General features: G+C 33.9%; 1 protein-coding gene across 4 annotated transcripts in view; it reads right to left on the bottom strand.

Moving 5' to 3' along the window:
- Positions 1–351: 351 nt before the first annotated feature.
- Ubr5 (ubiquitin protein ligase E3 component n-recognin 5) overlaps positions 352–23,753 on the bottom strand; it is a 131,415-nt gene continuing 108,013 nt past the window's right edge. For all 4 annotated transcript variants that reach the window (XM_077801346.1, XM_077801349.1, XM_077801347.1 and 1 more), the window contains exons 45-59: positions 22,590–22,810; positions 21,034–21,154; positions 20,850–20,948; positions 18,078–18,321; positions 16,616–16,727; positions 15,855–15,999; positions 15,411–15,541; positions 13,661–13,721; positions 11,571–11,746; positions 11,044–11,128; positions 9,211–9,366; positions 8,772–8,885; positions 7,522–7,666; positions 5,923–6,008; positions 352–2,547 (exon numbers count right to left, since the gene is read on the bottom strand). In XM_077801346.1, the coding sequence (XP_077657472.1) occupies positions 2,335–2,547; positions 5,923–6,008; positions 7,522–7,666; positions 8,772–8,885; positions 9,211–9,366; positions 11,044–11,128; positions 11,571–11,746; positions 13,661–13,721; positions 15,411–15,541; positions 15,855–15,999; positions 16,616–16,727; positions 18,078–18,321; positions 20,850–20,948; positions 21,034–21,154; positions 22,590–22,810 (2,109 nt within the window). In that variant the 3' untranslated portion in view covers positions 352–2,334. The remainder of the gene's footprint in view (positions 2,548–5,922; positions 6,009–7,521; positions 7,667–8,771; positions 8,886–9,210; positions 9,367–11,043; positions 11,129–11,570; positions 11,747–13,660; positions 13,722–15,410; positions 15,542–15,854; positions 16,000–16,615; positions 16,728–18,077; positions 18,322–20,849; positions 20,949–21,033; positions 21,155–22,589; positions 22,811–23,753) is intronic.

Here is a 23,753-nt window from a genome sequence, read left to right as displayed (position 1 = left end):
AAACCCATACAGGTGAATATTACTCAAGAACTCAAGAGAAGATCTCAAATTTTTGACATTAAACCTAGAAACTGTTGCCTACTTTTAAACAAAAATGATCACATCCTTATGGGAGGCATGTACTAAATGGTGAAATCATTCTTTTGAAAAACTTTTTTAAGTCTGCCCAATGGATATTCAGAAGATTGGGTGTGGGGGAGTAGAAGTAGCAAAATTTTGAAATCCCTCAGTAAAGTTCATTCTTGGTCTTCGCTTCCTAAATTTGTTTCCAACTCTATTAGATTTAATCACTAAACAAGACCAAAAGAGAACTTTATTTTACATGACTTTATTTTACATTTAGAACCATTTTATGCTTTACTTTTAAAAAAAGACTCACTCTTGCTTTTTTCTAAAAGCATTTTAACCAAAATCTTGATTTAGGAAGACTTAAGACATTGTGCATTACTTTAAATATTTTCATTCTCTACTAAAAATAAGTTCACAATTAGGGTTTCAAATGTCCTAATCATCTCTAGTTTGCTCTCATTTAATATTTTATCAATCCCATCATGTGCATACAGAGGTTAAGGTGATATATAAATTTTGTATCTTTCAAACACATTGATGCTAATCAGCTCTTAATCTAATTACTATTTCATTTATTCAGAAATAGCATTTAGACATAAAAACCAATGTCTCACTTTGGCTAATTTACACACATCTAATACAGCGTGTTATTATGTGTTTTAAGTAACACAATGAGGTTCACTACTTTCATTCACTTTGAAATATTTTTAGTGTCAACAGGATTGAGAATATCATGTGGTTCAGTCTTTTAAAGGAAGTTATATAACAAAAGCATAATGCCTTTGAACCTGAAAACTATCCCCAATGCCATAAGGTCTATATAGGAACAGAAAAAGGAGAAAGTTCAAAGACTTTCTCTCATTTTTTAATATGTAAAGTGACTAGTTTTAAGCCTCTGTGAAGACTTCATGAAGAAAAGCGCTCCTTATTATGCCACTTTTCAGTGTTCTTTTAAGCTACTAAAACCACAAGAATTTAGGGATATTGGTCCTAGGCTACATAATTCATGACTCATCAAAAAAGAACCTGTCAGTTATAAGTAAGTTAACTTTCTATGCCAAGTAACAATCATATTTCATTTCTCCCATTTGTAAAAAGAAAAGGTGGCCTGGCCAGGTGCCATTCAGGATTCTCTGCTAACTGTAAAATGTGGATTGATTTTCTACTATTTTTATAGTCCATGTGTATATAAACTTTCAGTTCTTTAACTAAAAATTTTTATACTCATAACCATATCAGTGTATTGCCCTTAGTTTAAAAATGTACAACTATATAAATAAAAACTATTGTTCCTTCAGTGTTACTTGACATTTCTTCTATAATTTATTTAAAAAAGTAAATGTAACAAGATACTTAAAAAAGGCTAGATACAAAAGTAGTTAAGCTGCTCACGAACATTTAAAATTTTCCAAAATGTATTTTCAATAATCATGATCTTATAAAACATTTTACAGTTATCAGAAAGTGCCCAGGCTGAGTTTACATAACTGAAATACCTTAGTACAAATGTCTAGTTAGAACTGAAGTGCAGTTACCTCCTGACTGACTGCATTGAAATAGGAATACAAAGAAAAATAGGTGATTGTGATAAAGTACTGTGCATTGGCCCCATCATATGTACAAAAAAAAGTGCCCTCACTCAAATGAACAAATTACATGCAAAATATTAGTGATATCATTTAATATCCTAGAGCTCAATGCAGCTGAAATAAACCGCAATAAAGGTGTTTTTTTTTTTTATCGGTAAAAGTGATTTCATCTTGAAGATCTGAAAGTCAAGAACTTTTTACAAGTTCCATATACATGATACACAATTGCAGCCAACCACAAATTAAACACCATAAAAAAGTTAAAATGAAAACACAGAACATACTTAATTTTTTATTTTGAAATTCCCTATTCCCTCTATACAAGAACCTTTGCTGAAACACTTTCCACAAAGGCAGCAGTGAATTTTCAGAACATTTTACATTTTTCCCCCTCAGCAAAAAGATAAATCACAGTGTAAATTATGTTGTTCTGCTGTCATCTTTGGCTGGGGTTAGACCCAGAAGTTGTTGACTAGCAAACCATTATAGCCAAATGTTGCTAGTGCTCCTCAGGCCTTTAAGCTACAAACTCAGCAAGGAATGTCTGTATTTAGTCTCTTTAAGGAACCACCAGGGGGGTATATGACAGCTTTAACTTCCATAAATTTTTATAGACAAATGGAAAAAATCTACAAAATTAGCTAGTAATATTACACAGCAATACACACTTTATACTCTACACAAAACCAAAATTCTTGGTCTTAATGGCGAGTAGCAATTTCTGTTTGAGAATCTGTTTAGAGGAATAGAGTGGGACGTAAAGTCGAGAAATGCAAGTATTTGCAGTAGGAAGATGTTGGTCATCTGGTGGTCTTATTGTGATTGAGGGCATAGGCTGAAATCCTTCTTCACTGGCTGGCAATGATGGGCTTGATGTCCAAAAGTAAACCTAAATAGGAATATGATAATTACAATTTTGACTTTTATAGGTTAACGTTCAACCCTTAATTCTGGCAACATAAGAGCCCCATTCCTGGAGCTGGGCTGTAGCTCAAAGTCAGAGCACTTGCCTAGCATGCATGAGGCACTAGGTTCGATCCTCAGCATCCCATAAAAATAAAATAAACAAAACAAAGGCATTCTGTCCATCTACGACTATAAAAAGAATTAAAGGAAGGAGTCAATCATACCTCAATAAAAAGCATCCCCCCACACCCAAAGACAGGGAGAAGTAGTATGGTCCAAGATTAAGAGAGAGATAAGTATTTTATTTTAAAGGCAATTTCATCTTTCAGGGTTTCAGTTTTCTCATATATAACATGAAGCTACTGAGCAAAATGGTCTCTAAGGGCCTTTTCTATGGCTAAATTTCAGAGGGGATCTAATGGTTGGAAAAAGACACAAGGCTTCCAAACAAAGGACATGATTCTAGGTTCAACACTTACAGCTTATCTAAAATAGTCATTTTGCATTTTATCTATTAGCAAAAATAATAACATTTTCATCAAAACAGCATTATGATACAATTTTAATTGTAAGTACTGGGGAATAGCTACTGTAGATAAAAGTTAATGCAATCAGCCACATAAACATAATGTTGGCAATAAATGTTAACTTCTACTATACTTTTTGTACTTAGATATAATAAGGATATGCTTTCCTGAAATATTTCTCTGAATACATATTCACTGATTCACTCTTCTATACATACATATATACTAGTTTTTGGTACAGTATTCTGATCTCTTAAGAAAAAAAATTTTTTAATCTACTGTCTTTACTGCACACACCTAAACAATTTGCCAGAGTGATTCGGAAACCTAAACTAATTTAATACTTCCTAAAACATAGTTGATTTTTATGAGAAACCATCCAGAATTACAGATTTTAAAAAAATGGACTGGGCCAGCTTTAACAGATTAATGTAAAGTGGTTCTCCAAGGTGGATGACTATATTACTAGACTTTCAGGAAATAAGAGGAGAAATATTGGCAGACTTCACAGAACTACACTCTCCAAAAGAGAATGAACTATAGTTCTTCTCCAATATCCATGACATTGCAGGACTAATGATAATTCATGGAGACCTGTTTGGGAAAGTCCTATTAAATTCTTATGTGCTTCAAGCTCTTCCCCTTAGACATACCAGGATAAAATCACATATATGTGAAGGATGATTTCCAAAATGAGGGTAAAGGGAATAGAATACATGTTGCCTAAAACTAAAATTAATTTTTGATAGGCATTAAAAAAGGGAAGCCCACAAATTAAAGCTGTTGATAGGAATTTTGAGGCCTTTACTGAAGGGAGATTTTTTACCCTAAGAGTGAGTAGTAGGTTAGTGAAATTTTCTTCCATTAAAAGGAAGACATTGGAATGAGATTTAACTTGGCTGACTGGACTAAACATGTGCTGATTTTAAAATATTAGAAATTAAAACTGTGGAATAGGTAAAAAAAAAAAATAAGTTTAAGTCAGACTCATCAGATGCTGAATCATTTCTAGCTTTGGTAGATCTTACAAAATTGATACAAGTTTTGCCTTAGAGAAATAAGGTACCCTGAATTCAGAGACTGACTACAAATTCAAGTGATCCTGAAACCACAGGGACAGATAGATTGAGACACTGGTTTAGAGTTTAGAAGCCACAAGACAGAGAAAATTAAACACTGACCAATGAACTAGCTGAATAACAACAACTTAAGTCAAATTACTAGAAAGGCTAAGCCAACAACAAAACCAGGTAGCAGCTAGGACCCCTGAACAACCTGTCTTGCAACAGTAGAAAAATACTGCAAGGTTCCCAGAGCCATATATTCAGGAGAGCTAAAAGCAGCTCCTGATTAAACTGAAGGTAATTAGAAATTTGTAGGTTTTGTGCTTTCCTGAACAAGTAATTAAATAAAATGACAAATAAAATGACACATACACTTAGAAGTGATCATTTTTAAACAGTGAGTGGTCTGATTTAGATAACTAAGAATTAAGGCTGATTAGACAAGGGAAATGTCCCAGGGAACCCTGAGGAATTAACAGTAAGGATCCCTGGAGTTTACTGGATAAGGAATGCCTTAACTTCTACAAGAAAGTCTGGAACAGATTACAACCTTCAAGATTAATGATAATGAGCAAGCTGATCTGGTTATGAATACACTTGAGACTAGATATAGATTGTAGACTTTCCATTAAAATCAAAGTTTATTATCTAATTTATAATTCTAAGTTGGCTGGGCTTTGTGATAATATTAAGTAGGACAGAAATAATAAATTTAGCTGGGCATGGTAGAAAACAACTGTAATGCCAGCTACTTGGGAGGTTGAGGCAGGAGCATCTCAAGTTTGAAGGCCAACCTGGGCATTAAGACCCCATCTCAAAATAAGAAGGACTGGGGCTGTAACTCAGTGAAAACCCTTGGGGGTTCAATCTGTAGTATAACAGGGGGGAAAAAACCCAGAAAAATAAATTAGAGGAAAAATAGCACATATATGCACTACATGATAGTTCCCCTTTGTCTCTGGTTTTTCTTCCCATTACTGCAATTATCTGTGGTCAACTGTGTCCAAAAATATTAAATGATAAACTTAAGGGAAAAACAACTCTAAATTGGCTGCCACTATTCCAGTAGGGATGTCAAAGCATCTCTTTGTCCAACATTACCCATATAGTATGCACTAACCACTGAGTAACTTAGTAGCCATCTCAGTTATCAGATTGATTGCCACAATGCTTGTGTTGAAGTAATTATTTTATTTAATAAGTGGAAGAACAGTGATGCTGGCCAATTTGTACATGCCAAAGAGAAGCCTGCTCAGATTAAGAAAAGCAAATGTTGCTGAGTAAGGTCACAATTGCTAAATTTTGAAGAAGGAAAATGAAATCCATGCCGATTTTATTGTTGACTCTTAAACTGTAAACATTACAGCACAGTGTATGATTAATGCTTGGTTAAGATGAAAAAGGCATAGAATTGTGGGGCTTGGTACTCTCCTTGGTTTTAGCCTTCTACTGAGGGTTTTGGAACGGACAAGGGTGGCTATTGTAAATGGGGCAGGGGGCATTAACTGTGTCACTACAATAAGCTGTATTATCTTTTGGGACAATGACAGCAAGATTAAGAGATAACATACCGTTGGAGGTTTAAGAGAAAAATTTGGGGAAAGATGTATAGCTCCACAATAGAAAGCACAAACTTACCATGTCTGAGGACTGGGTTCAATCCCCAGCACCCATTCCATCCGCCCCCAACAAAAGAGGGGAAAAAAAAAAAAAAAGCAGCAACAACAAACCACTACATTTTCCAATTTTGTGAAGGTTTTAACTTACAAGATCTTGTCGTTCCGTCATGCTCATTTTCTCTACTATTGACCAAAACCAACGTTTGAACTGCAGTAACTTCTCAGCATTTTCTCCTAAGAATGAAGAATATAAATTCAATATTCTATATTAGTACTATAAACTTCTTATAATACAAAAATTAACATTTAACATTTGAGGGGTCTAATTCTTTACACAAATTAGGACCATATGCATAATGTAAAAAGCTCTGTAGTTGATTAGCCAATCCAGCCTTAAGACAACCAAAACAAGAAAAATGAACCACTATTCTCAAAAGTGATAATCAGATTTTAAAATCTGTTTGTAAATCATGATTCTTCTCATGTCCTAAGCTTCTTAGATGAATGGGTTTATAAATGACATAGATCTTCTGAAAAGCAGATTGTCATTCACTGAGTCTGCGGGGTAAGTAGAGGGAACAAAAGAATCTACATTTCTAAAGCTTTGGAATGATGCCTATAGTGCGGATCTGGTCCTTGGGCAGAAATTTTGTCTCTCTCCTAGATTTTTGTTTATAAATGAGACAAATTCTTAATGTGTTGAGAGCTACACTAAAAAGCACAAAACAATTTCCAGGCATGAAGAAAAAATGTACCCAAATTTAGTGTTTATAATTTGGCTAAAGCTGCTTGCAAAACTGAAAAATAAAAGGGAAAAAGTTGGTTATCTTTATGTATGTAATAATTTTGGGACTGTAGGTATAAATTTTTTTAATATATATATATATATATATATATATATATATATATATATATATATATATATATATATATATTTTAGCTGTAGATGGGCACAATACCTTTTATTTTTATGTGGTGCTGAGGATTGAATTCAGTGCCTCACACGTGCTAGGCAAGTGCTCTAACACTGAGCTACAACTCCAACCCCTATAGGTATAATTCTTTTACAGCAAACTTCTTAGAGCTTCCAATGTTTATTATATAGTTGCAGTTAAAAACTCAGGACTATGGGGCTGGGGATATACAACAAATTCCACTATCATGTTTAAGTATAAAGCATCAATAAAAATTATGGAGGGGAAAACTCACATTTAAAAAAAAATACAACTCAAGGCTAGTCTAGGGACTTTCAAAGTCCCTTTATTCTGAACTGTAGAATAAAACACTGGAGATAAAGTTTATTCTAGAAAAATTATCACTACACTAATCTTTATTCTAGATTCTCCATGTATTTGTGTGTTGTCATGTCTTTGTGAGTGTGAATGGGTCCGGCTCTACAAAACAAACATCGTGCAATCAAATTTTTTAGATCTGAAGACACATGAATCAGGAAGGGCCAATAGAACATCAGTATATACAAATCCTATGCTGACCACAAAGAATTTTTACTTGCATTCTTTAAACCACGTTTTTTTTAAAACCTAAAACAGTTATTCCACATTAGAATCAAAATAACCTAATGCTAAGCTACCAAAATGTTATTTAGTGCAATCATACCATTAAAAATAATGGATAACATTGTATTTCCCAGATCCTGTAATAAGGTTGAAGAACCAGAAACTCGGAAAATGCTGACCACACACTTATACATTTTATTCCTTAAGTAAACATTTACAGAAATTCCTACCTGATTCATCATTGAAAGAGGTGAAACTAATCAGCATCTGCACATTAACTTCACCACAGCCATTTACCAAAAGTCTAAAATCTTCTGCTGTTAAATCTTCTAATGAGTTTTTTGGAAGCACGTCTAGTAGACCTTTCCTCATTGCCTAGAGAATTTTAAAAATTATCCTTTTGTTACAATAAGTACTTTATTTTCCACATAACATGTTTGAACTGTTAAAAAAATCCAACTTCTATAAGAATGTCACTTTCCATTTTAAACCAAAAAACAGTTTTGTATTTTGAATTTATTTCATAGATTCAAAAGGAAGGGGAGAAAGGCAAGTGAATAGGTCACAGGTTTAAAAAATAAATATTTTTAGACACTAACAGTTAACTAAAATTATTTTTAAAATTGTGTTAATAACAAACAAGCTGGTCATTATATAAGAATAGCTTCAATTTGCCAAAAGTGTTCTCTCCTGTCAGCATCTTAGATGAGAATGACAACAAAAAACCTTCCATATTCAAACTTAATATCTGGAGGGTAGTGAACTATGACCTAACCTGAACTCTTGAGATCAGAAACATATGACTAAAAAAATAAATTAAAAAATAAACAAATATGACACTATGAGTAATAAATTTACATAAACATTTTACCCTGGAAATGGAAAAAGTTACCAAGAGACCTGATTTTAGAAGGGCCTGTTGGGCTTGGCTGATATCAAAGAACCTGGATTTTCGAGTGTCCCTCAATGAACCCAGCTGTAAGAATTTGCACAGACTATTTGTGCAAATAATGTGATTTCACATGTGCTTTCCTCTAAGAGTCTGGAACTTTAGTAATCATGGCTGGCTGCACAGTTTAAAAAAAAAAAAGCCACAGGACTAACAACCTCCAATAAAAACTCTGGTCTGACATCTAGGCAGGCTTCAAAAATCAGACACACTATACAACACATTGCTGCATTTCAGAGCTAAGGAAGAGCTGTGGTGTGACAGCCCACGCAGAGAACTTTGGAAGCTTGCACCTGAATTCCGCCAGAATCTGCCTAATGGATCCTTTCCCCTAATCTTGCTGTGGGTCCTTCTTCTAGTAAGCCTGAGTCCTGTAAATACTTCTAGCAGATCACCCAATATATATTATTGGTGATACGACCCTGAAAGAACTACATTTCAGCCCCACAAGCACCCTTTCCAAACAAAAAATGCTTTTCCAGACAAAAAATGCTTTATCACATGACTTAACACTTTCTAGAAAACACTTACATGTAATGGCTGTTCTGCAACTACCAACATTCTGTGTTCTGCATATTTCCGCACATACTCATACACATTCTGGGGAGTCACGGGTATGTTCACACCATTAGGAATGAGTTCAACCTGTGAAAAATTCAACAATGAAGACAATTTTATCCAAGAAATATAGTAAGTTAACAGTTAACAAAAATCTTAATTTCCTAGAATTTTTAAATCTAAAGAGCTAAGAGTTTTAAGACCTGAGTAAGTAGAAAAATCCCCTTCTATTCTCAGTCTGTATCACTAATTCCTAAGTCATCTCTCTGTTCATATCCAGCTATGCTTGCTTCTCTTTCTCAGTGTGTGCACACATCTTTCTCTCTCTTCCTAAACTGCTTCTGTATGAAGCAGCAGCACAACAAATTAACCCAGTTCTCTTGCCAGAATCAGAAAACTGTATATGCTTTACCTGTCCTCCACCTTCTTCTTTACACAGGTCAATTGCAAATGCCAAATCCATTGCTGAGAAAACAGCATCAGCATCTGAACTCTGAGAAGCGAGGATTAATTGCCGCAAACTTTCATACATTACAGGGTCAAAAAAGGCAAAATCATGCCAGTTGACCTAAGACGTAATCATATGAAACTCAAATTATGAAAGAAACATTAATAAATTATTATCTGTGATAAAGAATCTTAATTAATTTGAAGATATACTGATAAAGAATTTCCCACTAAATATATGAAACTACTTTGAAGAGGTAAAATTTAATGTTTTTTTTGAAAATGAAATGTATTGTCAGAGTCAAAGTACAAAAAGTGTGTGTGGGGGGGAGTGTCAACAGCATGATAAAGTTTTAAAAATTTGATTTAAAAAACTACCACTAGTTGGGCACCATAGCACATGCCATAATTCCAGCTACTGAGGCAGGAGGATTGTTAAGTTCAAGACCTGCAAGACCCTGCCTCAAAAATTTTTAAGAGCTGGGAATGTAGCTCAGTGGTACAGTACTGCCTAGGTATACAAAGTCCTGAGTTCCATCCCCAGTACTACAAGAAAAAAGAAAAGCCAGTATTATTTACTGAACAATGATTATGTGCAGCAGCTGGTTCTCAACTAAATATACATCTATTTGTTCTTGATAAAAATTTTTAAAAATACAGATTTATCAAATCCAGTTGATAAATCTGATGCTCAAAGAAATTCAGTAACTTGTACAAGGTCAAATCACTGAGTTAAACTTGAATCTATGAGCTATTCAGTATACATTATTAAAAACTCAACATATTAACCTCTCCATGTTACTGAGATTTCAGTCTAGTTCTAAGAACAATAACAGTTATTAAGAACTTCATGGGGGGTGGCGGGGGCACTGGAGTTGTGGCTCAGCAGTAGAGTATTAGCCTCACACTTGAAAGACCCTGGGTTCGATCCTCAGTACCACATAAAAATAAATTAATAAAATAAAGGTATTGTGTCCGACTACAACTAAAAAATAAATATTAAAACACATATACACACACACAAAAAGAACTAGAATAGGGCACAAATTACAGGGGGTGGGGAACAACACCAAATTACATTACATATAATGGGATGTTTGTATTTAATAGAGAACAATGTTCATCAGTGGGTTTGATTAAATTATTAGATTATAGCTTTGATGATTCTAATTTATCAGATGTGACATGCATCTAAAAAAGAATTTGATATTTGCTATTTTGTGTCAATTTACAATACCTTTAGAAACAGTTTTTCTGTTGCTGTTGTAAATCAAAAGCTGCATAATTAGCATTATACATCAATTTTAAAGGCTTTCCCCTCTCCCTCCATCACAAAGAAATGTACAGGCCTGTTAAAACTATCAAAACACAAAATAGGCTAATTCCATTACCTGAAAATAAATACTAAGCATGTTATACTATGTTTTCTTATATTCTTTTGCCCCCCCCACATAAATATTACATATATTTTTGAAACTGGAATGTTCTTTCAATACTGCTACTCTCTTCCACTGCCACCTGCTACAACTAATTATAGTGGATAAAATTTACTGGCTACTACTCTTTGCTAGTCATGATGCTATTTCTTTACCACTTTACAAATGTATATGCCAAAAAGTGTTAGGGGATTTATCTGCAATAGGATCCATAATCTGTCAGACCCAAAGCTACCTACCTGTGTACCCTACTCTACTATGCCATCTCCTCCAGATACAAAAGATTCTACGTATGTCACATTGGAATATTATTTATAAAAAGAATCTTTGTAAAAACAGTTATGCTAATCAAAATTACTTACTTTTCTACTAAGCAGTACTTTAATTACATGTCTATTCAATGTGATGGGACATAGTTCATTCTGCAACAGACATAGTCCAAGAATCCTAAAAACAAAAACAGAAAAAAATAAATTTTAATTAAAAAATATATTTAGAATACACTACTGCACACATAGATACATAAGCATTCATATGATTAAGAAATTCTCTACAGCTTTATTTCTATCCACTATGAAACAGAACATAAGCCCAGTTTTAAAACTAATGTGTTATATCCAGACACAGTGGCACATACTTAAAATCCCAGCTATTATGGAGGTTAGGCAGGAGGATCTTGTGTTTGATAGAGGTCAGCCCCACTGGAGGAGTGGGGCTGACACACATTAATATTTTAGAAAATCTCATTCAACTGTAGTTTTTAAAAGAACTTAAGAGGCTGGGGATGTAGCTCAGTGGTAGAAAGCACATTTAGCATGCACAAGGCCTTGGGTCCAAACCCCAGCACCCTTCCTCCCCTCAAATGTAATAATTTTTAGAGATATTTTACCTGCCAATGTTCCTGAAACAATTCAACCTTGCTTCTGTGTTTTTGCCAGGCCTTGGAGTATAAAATCCTCTTTTTCCGGGTTGGTAAAACAAAGGGGCATTGTCATCACCATCATCAGTATCATCTAAGTCCATATCTACAACACTTCGACTAGAGCCATGACGCTTTCGGTTTTCCTAAAAACAGAATGCTACAGATTAAGCATCAATATTCATTTTTTAAAAAATGAAATGTATTGGTGCATGGCTGTAATCCCAGTGCCTCCAGAGGCTGAGACAGGAGGATTCTGAGTTCCATGCCAGCCTCAGCGACTTAGTGAGGCCCTAGGCAATTTATCAAGACCACATCTCAAAAAATAAAAAGGGCTGGAGATGTGGCTTAGTGGTTGAGTACCCCTGGGTTCAACTGCTATTACCCCACCACTATCCTGAAATATATAAGGCTTGGGGATATAGCTCAACAGTAGAGCACTTGCCTAGCAAGTATGAGGCCCTGGGTTCAATCCCAAGTACCACAAAAGAGGAAAAAAAGAAAAAGAAATGTATGAACTGGTTCTCTGAAATCTTTCAAAGTCAGGAAGGCAGAACATTCATATTTAAATGTGTCTAACAATATTAGAGGTAAACTTAATTCACTTTTTCAGAACTGTGGTACACAAACCTCATGTACATAAAGTCTTTCACCTGTTATAAAAATAAAAATTACTTAATGCAACTCACGTTAGTTTCTTTCACCTTAATATTTGAAGATATTTTCACTGGATAAAAAATTCTGAATTTCCTGTTTTTAGCACTGCCTTTTGGCCTCTGTAGTTTCTGGTACGAAACCTACTATCTTTCAATTCACTTTTTCCCTGTATCTTGGACACCATTCTTTAGCTGCTTTACAGATAATTATCTTTGTATTAATCACAGTAAATTATGATGTGTCTGGACATAGTTTTCTTTTTATTTATACTGTTTGAAGTTCACTCAAATCTGTAAATCTATGTCTTATACCAAATTTATTTTCAGCCATTATTTCTTCAAAAAATTTTTCCAAAGCAATTTCTTTCTCCTCTTCCTCTGGGAGTACTCCAAAGACATTAATGTTATATGTTTTGATATTGTTCCAAAAGCTCTGAAACTATTCTTTGTTTTAAATCTTTTTCTGTTATTCAGAAGGGACTGTCACATTCATTCTACTTTTGAATACCTATCCAACTAAAAATTTGTTTCAGGTATTGTACTTTTAATCTTAAAATGTATTTGGTTCTCACTTTTATACTTTCTATTTCCTGTATCTTTTCATTCATTATCTTATACAACATGAGATAAAGTCTTTGATAATCCCAACAAATGGATCACCTCACAGATGCCATCTACTGTGTTCCTTTCCTGGGACAAGTAGCCAGTCTCATGGTTATTTATATGCTGAATAATTAAATTTTAGAGCCTTTGAATATTTGTATATTGAACGTTTCTAATATCAAGTTGTGAAAACGGGTTATGTTAAAATAATATGGAAGACTGGCTGGTTGATGAGGGGGTGTAGTATTATAAGGATTCCAATGATGAGTTCTCAAAGCTTTTACTAAGATGTTTGTACATATCCTTCATATGCACCACTTGGAATAGTCTGAGAGCTGGGCAGTGGTTTATACTTTAGTCTCAAAGTCTGTTTCCAGGTAAAATGAAGTAACAGGATCAACTTTACCATACACACACACAGTGATTAACTGATTGATTGTAATGTGTATGCTCTCCTAGTCGGCACTGTAAGTTCTCCAATAGATTTTAGAGTAAGATATATGCAATGAAATACATCATGTCCTAAGAAGCTTCCCTTGCTGTGATACCACATGTATCTCTGCACCTTTGGGGCCTTGAGGAATGAGTCTTGGAATTTTGCCTGCCTCTCTTCTTCTCTGTTATTCAGTTCATTATATCGAATGCATATATAACAATTATATAATTATCTTGGCTTCTCTTTCTCTACTGTAATCATGTATTTTACTTACAAAATTACTTATTTAGTTCCCATATCCTACTTTTCTCCCAATTTCCTTATAATTTAAATTCAAAGTATCTATTAAAGAATACAGCTCTTACCTGTACCTTTTCTGAGGAGTCTAATAATCCAAGATCCAGAATACTATCAGCTCCATTTTCCCTAAAAACAAACAAGAACCTTTCATTTTCCAGACAACTGAAACATTTATAATTTAGTATGGTATGGAGAATACATAAAAAATTTTCCAAGAATTCATTATTAAATTTAAGATTTGGGATTAACAAGTATCCAAGACACTTCTTATAATGTGGTTCTGAGGAGCAGAGACATCAATAATATATATTTTAAAAACCCACGTGATGTTACATGTATAATTCATGATAATGGGCTAAAGACTACCTGATTTAAGTCAAAATAAACGCTGTCTTCACCAAAGAGCTGGAACTTAAGCTCAGAGCAAGCATTGCAGAAACACAGAAGAATTGTTTAGGAAGCAATCACAAATAAGGACTGAAGTTCTATAGCATATTTACTAATTCTAGAATACTATTAATAAATTCATTGCTCCATAAAGCCAGGAGGAAAGCAGTTGATACCGTGCGTTAGTTTTACTCAATCAAAAAAGTACTACTAATTTAGTAACATTTATATATACGTATATATAATATGTATACATAAATATGTGTAAATCTTTTTTAACCAAAATGCACATTCTTTTGAAATTTTCCCATAATGGCTAAACTATAATAGTGTGCGCTGATAGCTCTAGAGACAAGGCAAAGGAATAAAGAAAATATACATAAAAGTCCAGAGATGCAGAATACATAAAAAAATAAACTTTAACCAACAGTCTCTGGACTGGACCATTCAAAAGCTTTTGAAGTGGCTGTTTCAGTTCAGTGCTCAGCCTGATTGCTTATACACCTGTAGCAATGTACCTAATTTCATTCTTTCAAAAACATGATTGGGAAGAAATAACAATTTTTTATTAAAGAGTTGGGGCTTGTAGCTTAATGACATAGTATTTGCCTAGTATGCACGAGACCCTGGGTTCAATCCCCAGCAGCACAGAAAATTTCATATAAAATAATCAAATCTTCAAAGCTTCAACTTAAGAGTAGGCCTAGGATAGAAGTCACAGAGTAAATATGGTACATCTTCCTAATATCATTTTTATTTGTCACCGTGGAAATAGAGGGGTACGTAATTTAACTATTAAATATTTTAGATTTATATTAAAGCAAACAAACATATTACAAAATAGAAAGCAAAACCTGCATGAATTTCTAATGTGAATCAGGGGACTAAAATAAATTTCATACTTATGGCAAGAAGTTAGGTGCTACACTCCAAGATTCTTTGAGTATAATATGACCTCTTGCCACAAGGGGTATTCTGGTGGAGAATTTGAGATGTACTTCTTGGAAGCAATTCCTAAACATCAAGTATATAGAAGACCTTTTAGAACCAAAGTGACTAATAAAACACTACCATTTTAAAACAAAATCATGATTGGGTTTTTAAAATCCATGAAATTTAATTAGTTCTGGTTTTTTATTCTTTTGCTATAAAATATGTTCATATAATCATGCACAAACAAAACACAACTACTTTACAGGCTGCATGTTAAATTTTAGGTTTTTAAATTCCATGAATATATACACTCTATTTCCATTATTTTTTCTTCATCAGAGAGCCAAGCTCTTATAGATTCTAAGCCACCACTTAATAAAAATTATTAAAATATCATACTTTATGGTATAAGATTTAAGATATGGTGGCACACACATACTAAAAACAAAACAGTTGATGTTTAAACTGATAGGCCTTCCCAATTGTACACATTACCGTCCATGTGCAATAATGAGTTCCATGGCCTCATCTACTCTTGCTCTCAGAGAATCTTCACTTGCTAGAAGAAGAAGCAGCTGAGCTGGGGATAATTCCAACAGCATGCCAGTAATTTTACTTGCAAATGCCTATAAATGATAAACAAATGTTACTTGCCTACTCTCTAAAACTGCTTGTCAAAATCTACAGTCAAGCCAAACAAAAAGAAATTTGTGTTCATGCATGTGCTTTAAAGAAAAACAAGAGGAGGGGCTGGGGTTGTGGCTCAGAGGTAGAGCACACACACAGCTAGTGTGTGTGAGGCCTTCAGTTAGATCCTCAGCATTACATACAAATTAAATAAAGGTAGTAGTTGACGGTTTTTCTTTTAAATGGCCATTTCAATTCAAAAGCAAAAAAAGCCACAACCAGTTAAGAGTCAGCTAACTGCACATTACGTACTGGTTGCATTGCTTGCACACGGGGATAAAGCCTCTCCCCAAGTGCCTGCCGATGTGCTGGCAAAGGATCAGGATCATCACTAGGATTTCCTTCGGAGGCAGGTCTGAAGGGCCTTGTGTCAATGGAAAGCTGTCTTCGAAAATCTCTGTAAGAGGAAGAAAGCTTTTGAGTTCACTTACTTTGACTGCAAAGTGAAATTATCAGCACAATGAGAAAACAAGAGCATATAAATTATTCCAGCTGTGGTACCAAGGTGGAATGATACCTAAATACATAAGAGCTGGAAAATAAAAATTGTCTACATTTTGTCACTTGAAAATCTATGAATTTGCAATGTGTAATTTGATTGTAAGGGGGGTAGGATCTGCAAAGACCAGAAGACAAGAAATCATCCACAATCATAATTCCTGAAAATTATGGGCCAAAGTAAAATGTGACCCATCTAACAAGAGAAAAATCAAAGGATTTAAGCAGCACAATTTGCCACAATAAGATTTTAAGAGAGGTAAAAAAAGAATGATATTAAAGATAGTAAAAATGTCAAATAATTAAGAATTCAAATGGATAATTTAATTTCAACTGCCTCTGGGTTTTTAATTCAGAACTTCTTAGCAATAGACAGATAATTAGCTTATGTCCAAATATTAAAGCTGATTTTCTTAAATAAATAAATCGTACATAGATAGATTCTTTCCTTTATAAGCCAACATTCAATTCATCCAAAATGCTGGTATTCAAAATAAGATACAAAATCTTCATACCTATCCCGGTCTCTCCGAGAACCCGCTCGCAAGCCACTACTCCTCCTCATTTCCCGTTCCCTCTCCCTTTCCCGATCTCTCTCTCCTCTGTTCCTTAATCTCTGCATTAAACCTAGGAGAAAAGGTTGAAATACAGCTTATGTGGATAAATGTAAATGTGAATACATTAAATTTCAGTCAATGCAAAGCAATAAGTCAAACACAAGAAGACATGACAGCTCAACACCATCTTCCTTTTAATTATCTGTGTTGCTAGTGCCTTTCTCCCACTGTCCCTTTGATTTTGAGGGTTGCAGATGATTGTACCGAATACACCTGGCACATCAAAGAAGTTCATTTCAGTATTTGTGAAATGTATTCTTCCCCTGGTCATGTCAAAGCTGTGAAATAAAATATAGCAACTAGGTTTATGTTAATTTCACTACAAATAATCTTGAGATGTCTTACTGATTAGTAATTTAAATATCTTCTTTATTCTTAATTTTTGGCACTAAAGCATTATAGGCCACTAGAACATTAGCTATAATTATTTTAAAATTTGTAACCCCAAGCTAGAGTATGGTTTCCTAAGGCATTTGCTAAGTTTCCATATTCAAAATCTGTTAAACTATTTTTATGATGAGACTATAGAAAGTCAGATGGTAAAAATGATGATGAAAAGCTGGTGAACTCTCCCCATTTTTTCACTCTCTTTCCTTTAAACAGCTCATTCGGTTTTTATGGTGGTAGTTTACAGAACCCTAGTGATAAACAGGTAAAATTCAGAATTTTATTTGTTCAATTATTATTATCAGTCCACTGACAGGGCTGACAATCTTCTGCCATACTTGACATGAATTAGCAATTATCAACTCATGAAGCTTTTGTAATCTTACTGATTTCTTAAATTTGCTAACTGGAATCTTGAAATTAGGTTAAGAGCCCTCACTCCAAAGTGTTGTTTCTTAATTAGGTAAAAAGCTTGAACTCTTCTCAAGGATGTTAATACAGAAAGCCTTACTTTAAGGGGGGGGGGGGCTTTTTAAATTAAAATAGTGAGCTAAGTCATGCTGGTATACATTTGGGTGCAAGCTCCTTAACTCATGGGGGACTAGAAACAAGTTTGTAAATCATACTTAGTATAGCCTATCTAGAAAACTGCATTTTCTTCTCAAATATCTGTATCAATTAATACAGGAGGTAGAGGGAATACTAAGTGCAGTTTGCTTACTGAATTTTTATATCACCATATTTTTCACACCCACACTGAACTCCTGAAATAAATAACAACTGATATGAGAAACCACTACAATCATAAACATCTAGCAAATGTGGCAGTAAATAAGCAATTAATCTAGAATAAAATTATATGAAATTGTAAATGTGCATTAAAATTCACGAAAAAGATTCATAAGCATTATTATTACTATTTTGATGAACAAGGAAGTAATTTTTGCTTGTTATGACACTAGTCTGTACTTACTTGTGTGGGTACCTTTGTTGGCATTTTGAATACAATCTAGATTTGGCAACTTTTCATTTGACAAAAATGCTTGTGCAATGGCTGTATAAAAACTTCGTGCTACACCACTGCCCTCTCCTGGCTCGTCCTTAAATGTGACTTTTACTCTGTGGACAGCCATTGGAGTAGTTGCACATCTTCGGCCAAAATGATTGTTAAGCTGCCTCATAGTCTGCTGAATGAGGAGATCTCGATCCCGATCAACCTATTAAAACATGCCCAAAAGTAGTAAATCCATCACTGGAAATCACTTTGAAATTTTCTATGTAAAATCTGAAAAAATGAATTTTACATTTTCTCTGACAGTTAGTTAGATTTTCAACTTACAAGTACTGGGTTGTTAGAAGCTTATACATTCTAAAGCAAATTAGAATGTTCTGCATTAAATCAGGACAATAGAATTTAATTCAATTTGAATATTTTGTTTTCAAAACTACTGGAAAACAATTTATTCTATTTTGGGATAAACTAGGATAAATTCCAAATTAATTTTTTAAAAAATGAATTCCTTAATAAAAGAAAACAAGCAAAGTGGAGTAAAATAATTGGAAAAACATGTACACCTTCTAGCAAAAAGATGCATATTCATGAGCAACTGTATATCATTCTAAAGATACATAAAGAATGTATAAAGTGTTAAGAAAAAAAAACTTTGTAGAATAGGCAAAATACATTGCATTCATTAAACAAAATAACCTGATCCTAAATACGAAAGTTTTTTGGTGGAGAGGGTATTGAGGATTGGATCAAAGAGTGCTTAATCACTGAGCTACACCCCCCAGTTCTTTTCATATTTTGAAAGAGGGTCTTGCTAAGTTGCTGAGGCTAGCCTGAACTTGTGATTTTCTTGCCTCAGCCTCCTGTGTCACTGGGATTATAGGCATGTATCACCATGCCTAGCTTAAAATAAGAGAAATCCAAATTGAAACTATACTAAAATGTCATTCCTTACCTAATCAGATTAGCCAAAAATCTCAACAACAAACTGCCAGAAAGATTATGGTGTGTCAATCATTTTCATACCGACAGTAAGATACATGCATACACATACATACATACACACATACCAAAAACAAAAACACCACTATGCAGAAGTACTTGCCAATATCTGGGAAAATTATATATGCACATATGCTGTAGACCCAGCAATGCTGTCTAGGAATATACTTCACAGACACGTTAGCAAAACTGAGAAACAAACACAAGGTATGACCATTGTTGACTTGACTACACTATCTGGGATAGCAAAAAACTAGAAAACAAACCCAAATGTCTAGTCATAGGGGGCTTGCTTAGAAACATTGGTTAGAAACCATAAAATACACTACATTAAGCATTTATAAAAGGGGGAACACTTCTCAGTATAAAGCTATGGCTATACTGGATATACTGTTAACTGGGGGAAAAACATAGTATGCTGGGGATGTAAGGGGAAATGAGTAATGAACATACAATTTTTTTAAATGGGGGAATACACTTTTTTAAATGGTGAACAATGGAAACTAGACATCTCTGAATATACCTTCTTGTAAAGTTGACTTTGCAACATTATATATATATTTTACATAATTAGTATAATATAAAATATAGTTTATATTAAACTATTTATTTATATTTATACTTTACTTTTTAAACCAACAGAGAAGACAATTCCTAAAAACTGAAATCAAAATGAAACAAAAGGCCCTAAAAACCACAAAGAGGAATTATTTCATGTGAGTAAAACCAATTTGTCTATCTCTGTGTATGATTTAAGGACAAACAACTACAAATTAAACTATTTTCAATAACCATTCCGTTGGTGTTAAGTGTAGATGCTGTAATTCTAAGACTGCTGTGTATATACTGTGGGGGGGGAAAGGAAGTGTATAATTTTACTCATGTTGTTGAGAAGTTGGATTTTCCCTTTGGAACAAAGGAGACACAAGATTTAAGGTGTAAGAGATGAAAATAACAAGCAAAACAACCTTGTGGTCCTAAATCTTGAATCTGAATTGGGAATATCTTTATGAATTCATAATGTGATTTTTCTTTTTTGACTTGAGGTTGGAGCTGGGGGGGCATTTCCTTACACTAAAAATCTTAAAACAATGATCAACCCAGTATAAATGAGCAACCCAACTACCCACATGCAATCTCAAAATACAGTTTCCTACAAAAAAGATTCAGGGGCTTCTAGAAGAAATGGATGATTTTAAGGTTTGTGACAGAAATGCACATAAAAAAATACTAGAAAATAAGAAAAAAAGACTATTGGGATAATGTTAACAAGGACTCAAAATCAGTCAAAAAGGGAGACAACTAGCGCATCAGTAAGAATAATCTCATTGGAGGGTTGGGGATATAGCTCAGTTGGTAGAGTGCTTGCCTCGCATGCACAAGGCCCTAGGTTCAATCCCCAGCACCACAAACATACACACACACACACACACACACACACACACACAAAGAATAATCTCACTGGAATGAAATATATCAAAACTGTTTAAATCCACAAGCACATTAAAACAAACAAAAAAAAACTGAACTCTCTTTGGTCTAAAGGATTCTAAATTTGCCCAGAAAAACATTCTAATTTGGGGATTATCATTTCTTTAATTTTTTTTCTCCATTTCTTTAAAGTTTTAATTGTAAATACATATTCCTAAGAAGATCTATTTGTTATTTTGGATATTTTTAAATTCATATAAATGGCATTCTGTAAGTATAGTAAGAAAATCTAAATACCTTTACCTCTAGTGATAAATCTCTTGACTGCTGGTTTCTCAGTTTTTCCATTTCTCTGCGGAATTTTGATTCTTTTACCTCAAAACCACCCAATTCAGTTAAGATCTAAAGGGGGAGGGGATGACAAAATTACTTTCTGAAATATATTCTGATCAGGCAGAAAATAATTTAAAATATACAAAATACATACTGATCCAGGTTCTGCTCCAACATCTTCCATGAATACTCTGCCAAATAGTTCTAAAGAAAGACGCCAACGTCCTAGCAGCATATCATGCGAAATAACCATTCCCATGAAGCTACACTGTGGCCTATAAGGAATTTAAGGGGAGAGAGGAAATAATTTAACTAATGCCCAAAATTCTGGTCAATATTAGTAATTTACTTTGTATTTAAATATTCTAAGGTCTTAAGTGTTACAAATTATGTTCGAATAAAAACATTTCCACAACTACTTGGAACATCATCCTGGGGGTGCCTCCTAACTTCAACTTTCATTTTACCTCTTTTCCTTAAAATCTAATGTCCATCTCCACTTAGGTGATTCACAGATCTCTCTCCAGATAAAATTTTCTCACAATAAACCAGAATTTTGATTTGTTAAATATAGCTACATCGGTGATACTCAATTCAAACTCAACATGTCTACAAGTCAATATGGACTCAAGGCAATGACATTTCCTCCTGATCTTTTTCATTATTACCATCTATTTCCCCTTTTGCACAGACTTGAAGCAAGTTCTTCCTCCTGTTTCTTCAGAGTAAAAAAAAGTTTATCTGAGTTTCTCTTCCTTACAAGATTTCTTTCCCATCCCCAAAGCCAGTATTCTACCTTAGCCTCCTTTTCCTCACTAAGTGGAATAATAAGAGCTTTCTAACTGGTCTCCCCTCCAATCTGATTCTATATATTCTAAACCTCTCAGCTCCAGCCATATTGCCTCTGGGAAGATTGTCCCACTCCAATCTACACACTGTCCCTTAGCTACAGACTGTTAGACTGTTGTATCTTGTTTTCATTACCCAGCTCATTAACTCCTTCTAAAATTTATCTGATACCTTGTAACCAAAGGGCATAAAACCAAGTGTAAACAAATCATTTGAAAGTTTCCCATACTGACCTACAGTATATACTAATGAATTTTTAAGTAAACAAAACCTGCCTCATGCTAGAGTATCACAATCTGTGAACCATGCAGAGTAGCCCAAGTAAGTACGAGTCATGCATCCAGAATATTCTACTTTTTCTAATTATCAATATGTCCCCATTAGCTAAGCTGTTGGTCACAAGTCTATAAATGGCAATTTGACATGGATATATATATATATTTTAAGTCCAATTATTAAACATTAAAAACAAGGTACTAGGAGCTGGGGTTGTGGCTCAGTGGTATAGTGCCCGCCTAGCATGCATGAGGCACTGGGTTCGATCCTCAGCACCACATTAAGTGTAAAATAAAGATATTGTGTCGACCTAAAACTAAAAAATAAATATCAAAAAACAAAACAAAAAAAAACCCAAGGTACTATAAAAACAATGTAAAATAAAGTAATAAAGTAAAAACAATGACAAGTCACACCCCAAATCTAGAAAACAAAATTTTAATATGTAAATATCTAATAAACTAGAAAACCAAGAAAAAATTTGTGTATAAATGAAATAAAACATTTATAAATAAAAATTCTTTAAAAGAATTTTAATAGCTTGAAAGTAATGCAACAAAAAGAAAACTTTCACTTATCAAGTACCTGAAAGATGTAAGAGGTGGTCCTTCACTTTCAGTAAGTCCTATTTCTGCTAATAAACTACTTTTCAATTGTGCAGCAAGATCATGAGCAGATGGCCCTGGTTTTGAACTCTCTGTTTCTTCTGCCAGCACATTCTGTTCTTCCCCTTCTTTTTTTTGCCGATTTTGCATGTTCATTACATTTTTCAGATTGGCAGCATAAGACATTTTAGTTGGAAGAACCTGTGAATTTTTATATTTCAATGTTATACATTAAGAAAACAAATTAAGATTTTAACTTAGTAAGGCTCCATAGAAATTACACAGAAGTTAATCTTTCTGGAGCTTTGCCTATAAAGTATAGAGCCTCGTCTTGTCTTGTGTGATTCCTCTGGCTGACCATCAATTCCAGTACAAAGTAAAGAGAACTTCTGAAGGAATCTTTACAATACCTCTGGTACTTAAGTCTCTTGCACATTTTTAGTATTGCATTCTCCTTCACCACTTAGGATAATTTAAAAATGCTATTCAACTACATTTTTTCTACGTTACTACTTTTTCAGGACAAAAAATGTCTTCGGCTCTAAATTCAGACTTGAATCTGTAAACTAGATCTGCCATGTGAAACAGACATTCTCACATGAAATCTATTTATAATCTCTCATGTCTTAATTTCTTACCCATAAAATCAGGATTAACAACACTTCCTACTCACCATGGTTATAAATATTAAAATAGTGCCCAAGACCCAGAATTACTCAATAAATGTTAGATATCACTAATGTGACCTTCTTTATCTACAATTTTTTTTGTGTATACTGAAGACTGTACCCAGGTATGCTTTACCACTGAGCTACATCTTCAGTGCCTTTTTGAGACAGGGTCTTACTAAATTGCTGAGGCTGGCCTCAAACTCATGATCTTTCTACCTCAGCCTCCCAAATCACTTGGATTATATATGTGAATATTAAAATTGTCAGTACTGTGAAACGATCAACTCTGTGAAAGAAAGCACATAATAAAACTGACCTAACAGAGCAAGTTAATGACAGTGGTGGAATTCCTTCTATGGTGTTATTAAGTAAGGCAGGAATTTTGGACACCTCTATTATTTAGGGAAATAAAATATTCTGAATTAATGCATTTCTAAAAATCTAGACACTGAGACAAGTTCTTCTTAACAAAC

This window comes from Urocitellus parryii, chromosome 7, assembly GCF_045843805.1.
Source record: "Urocitellus parryii isolate mUroPar1 chromosome 7, mUroPar1.hap1, whole genome shotgun sequence".
Taxonomy (NCBI): Eukaryota; Metazoa; Chordata; class Mammalia; order Rodentia; family Sciuridae; genus Urocitellus; species Urocitellus parryii.
Note: the sequence above shows the minus strand (reverse complement) of the source record. Positions and strands in the feature narration are given on the sequence as shown.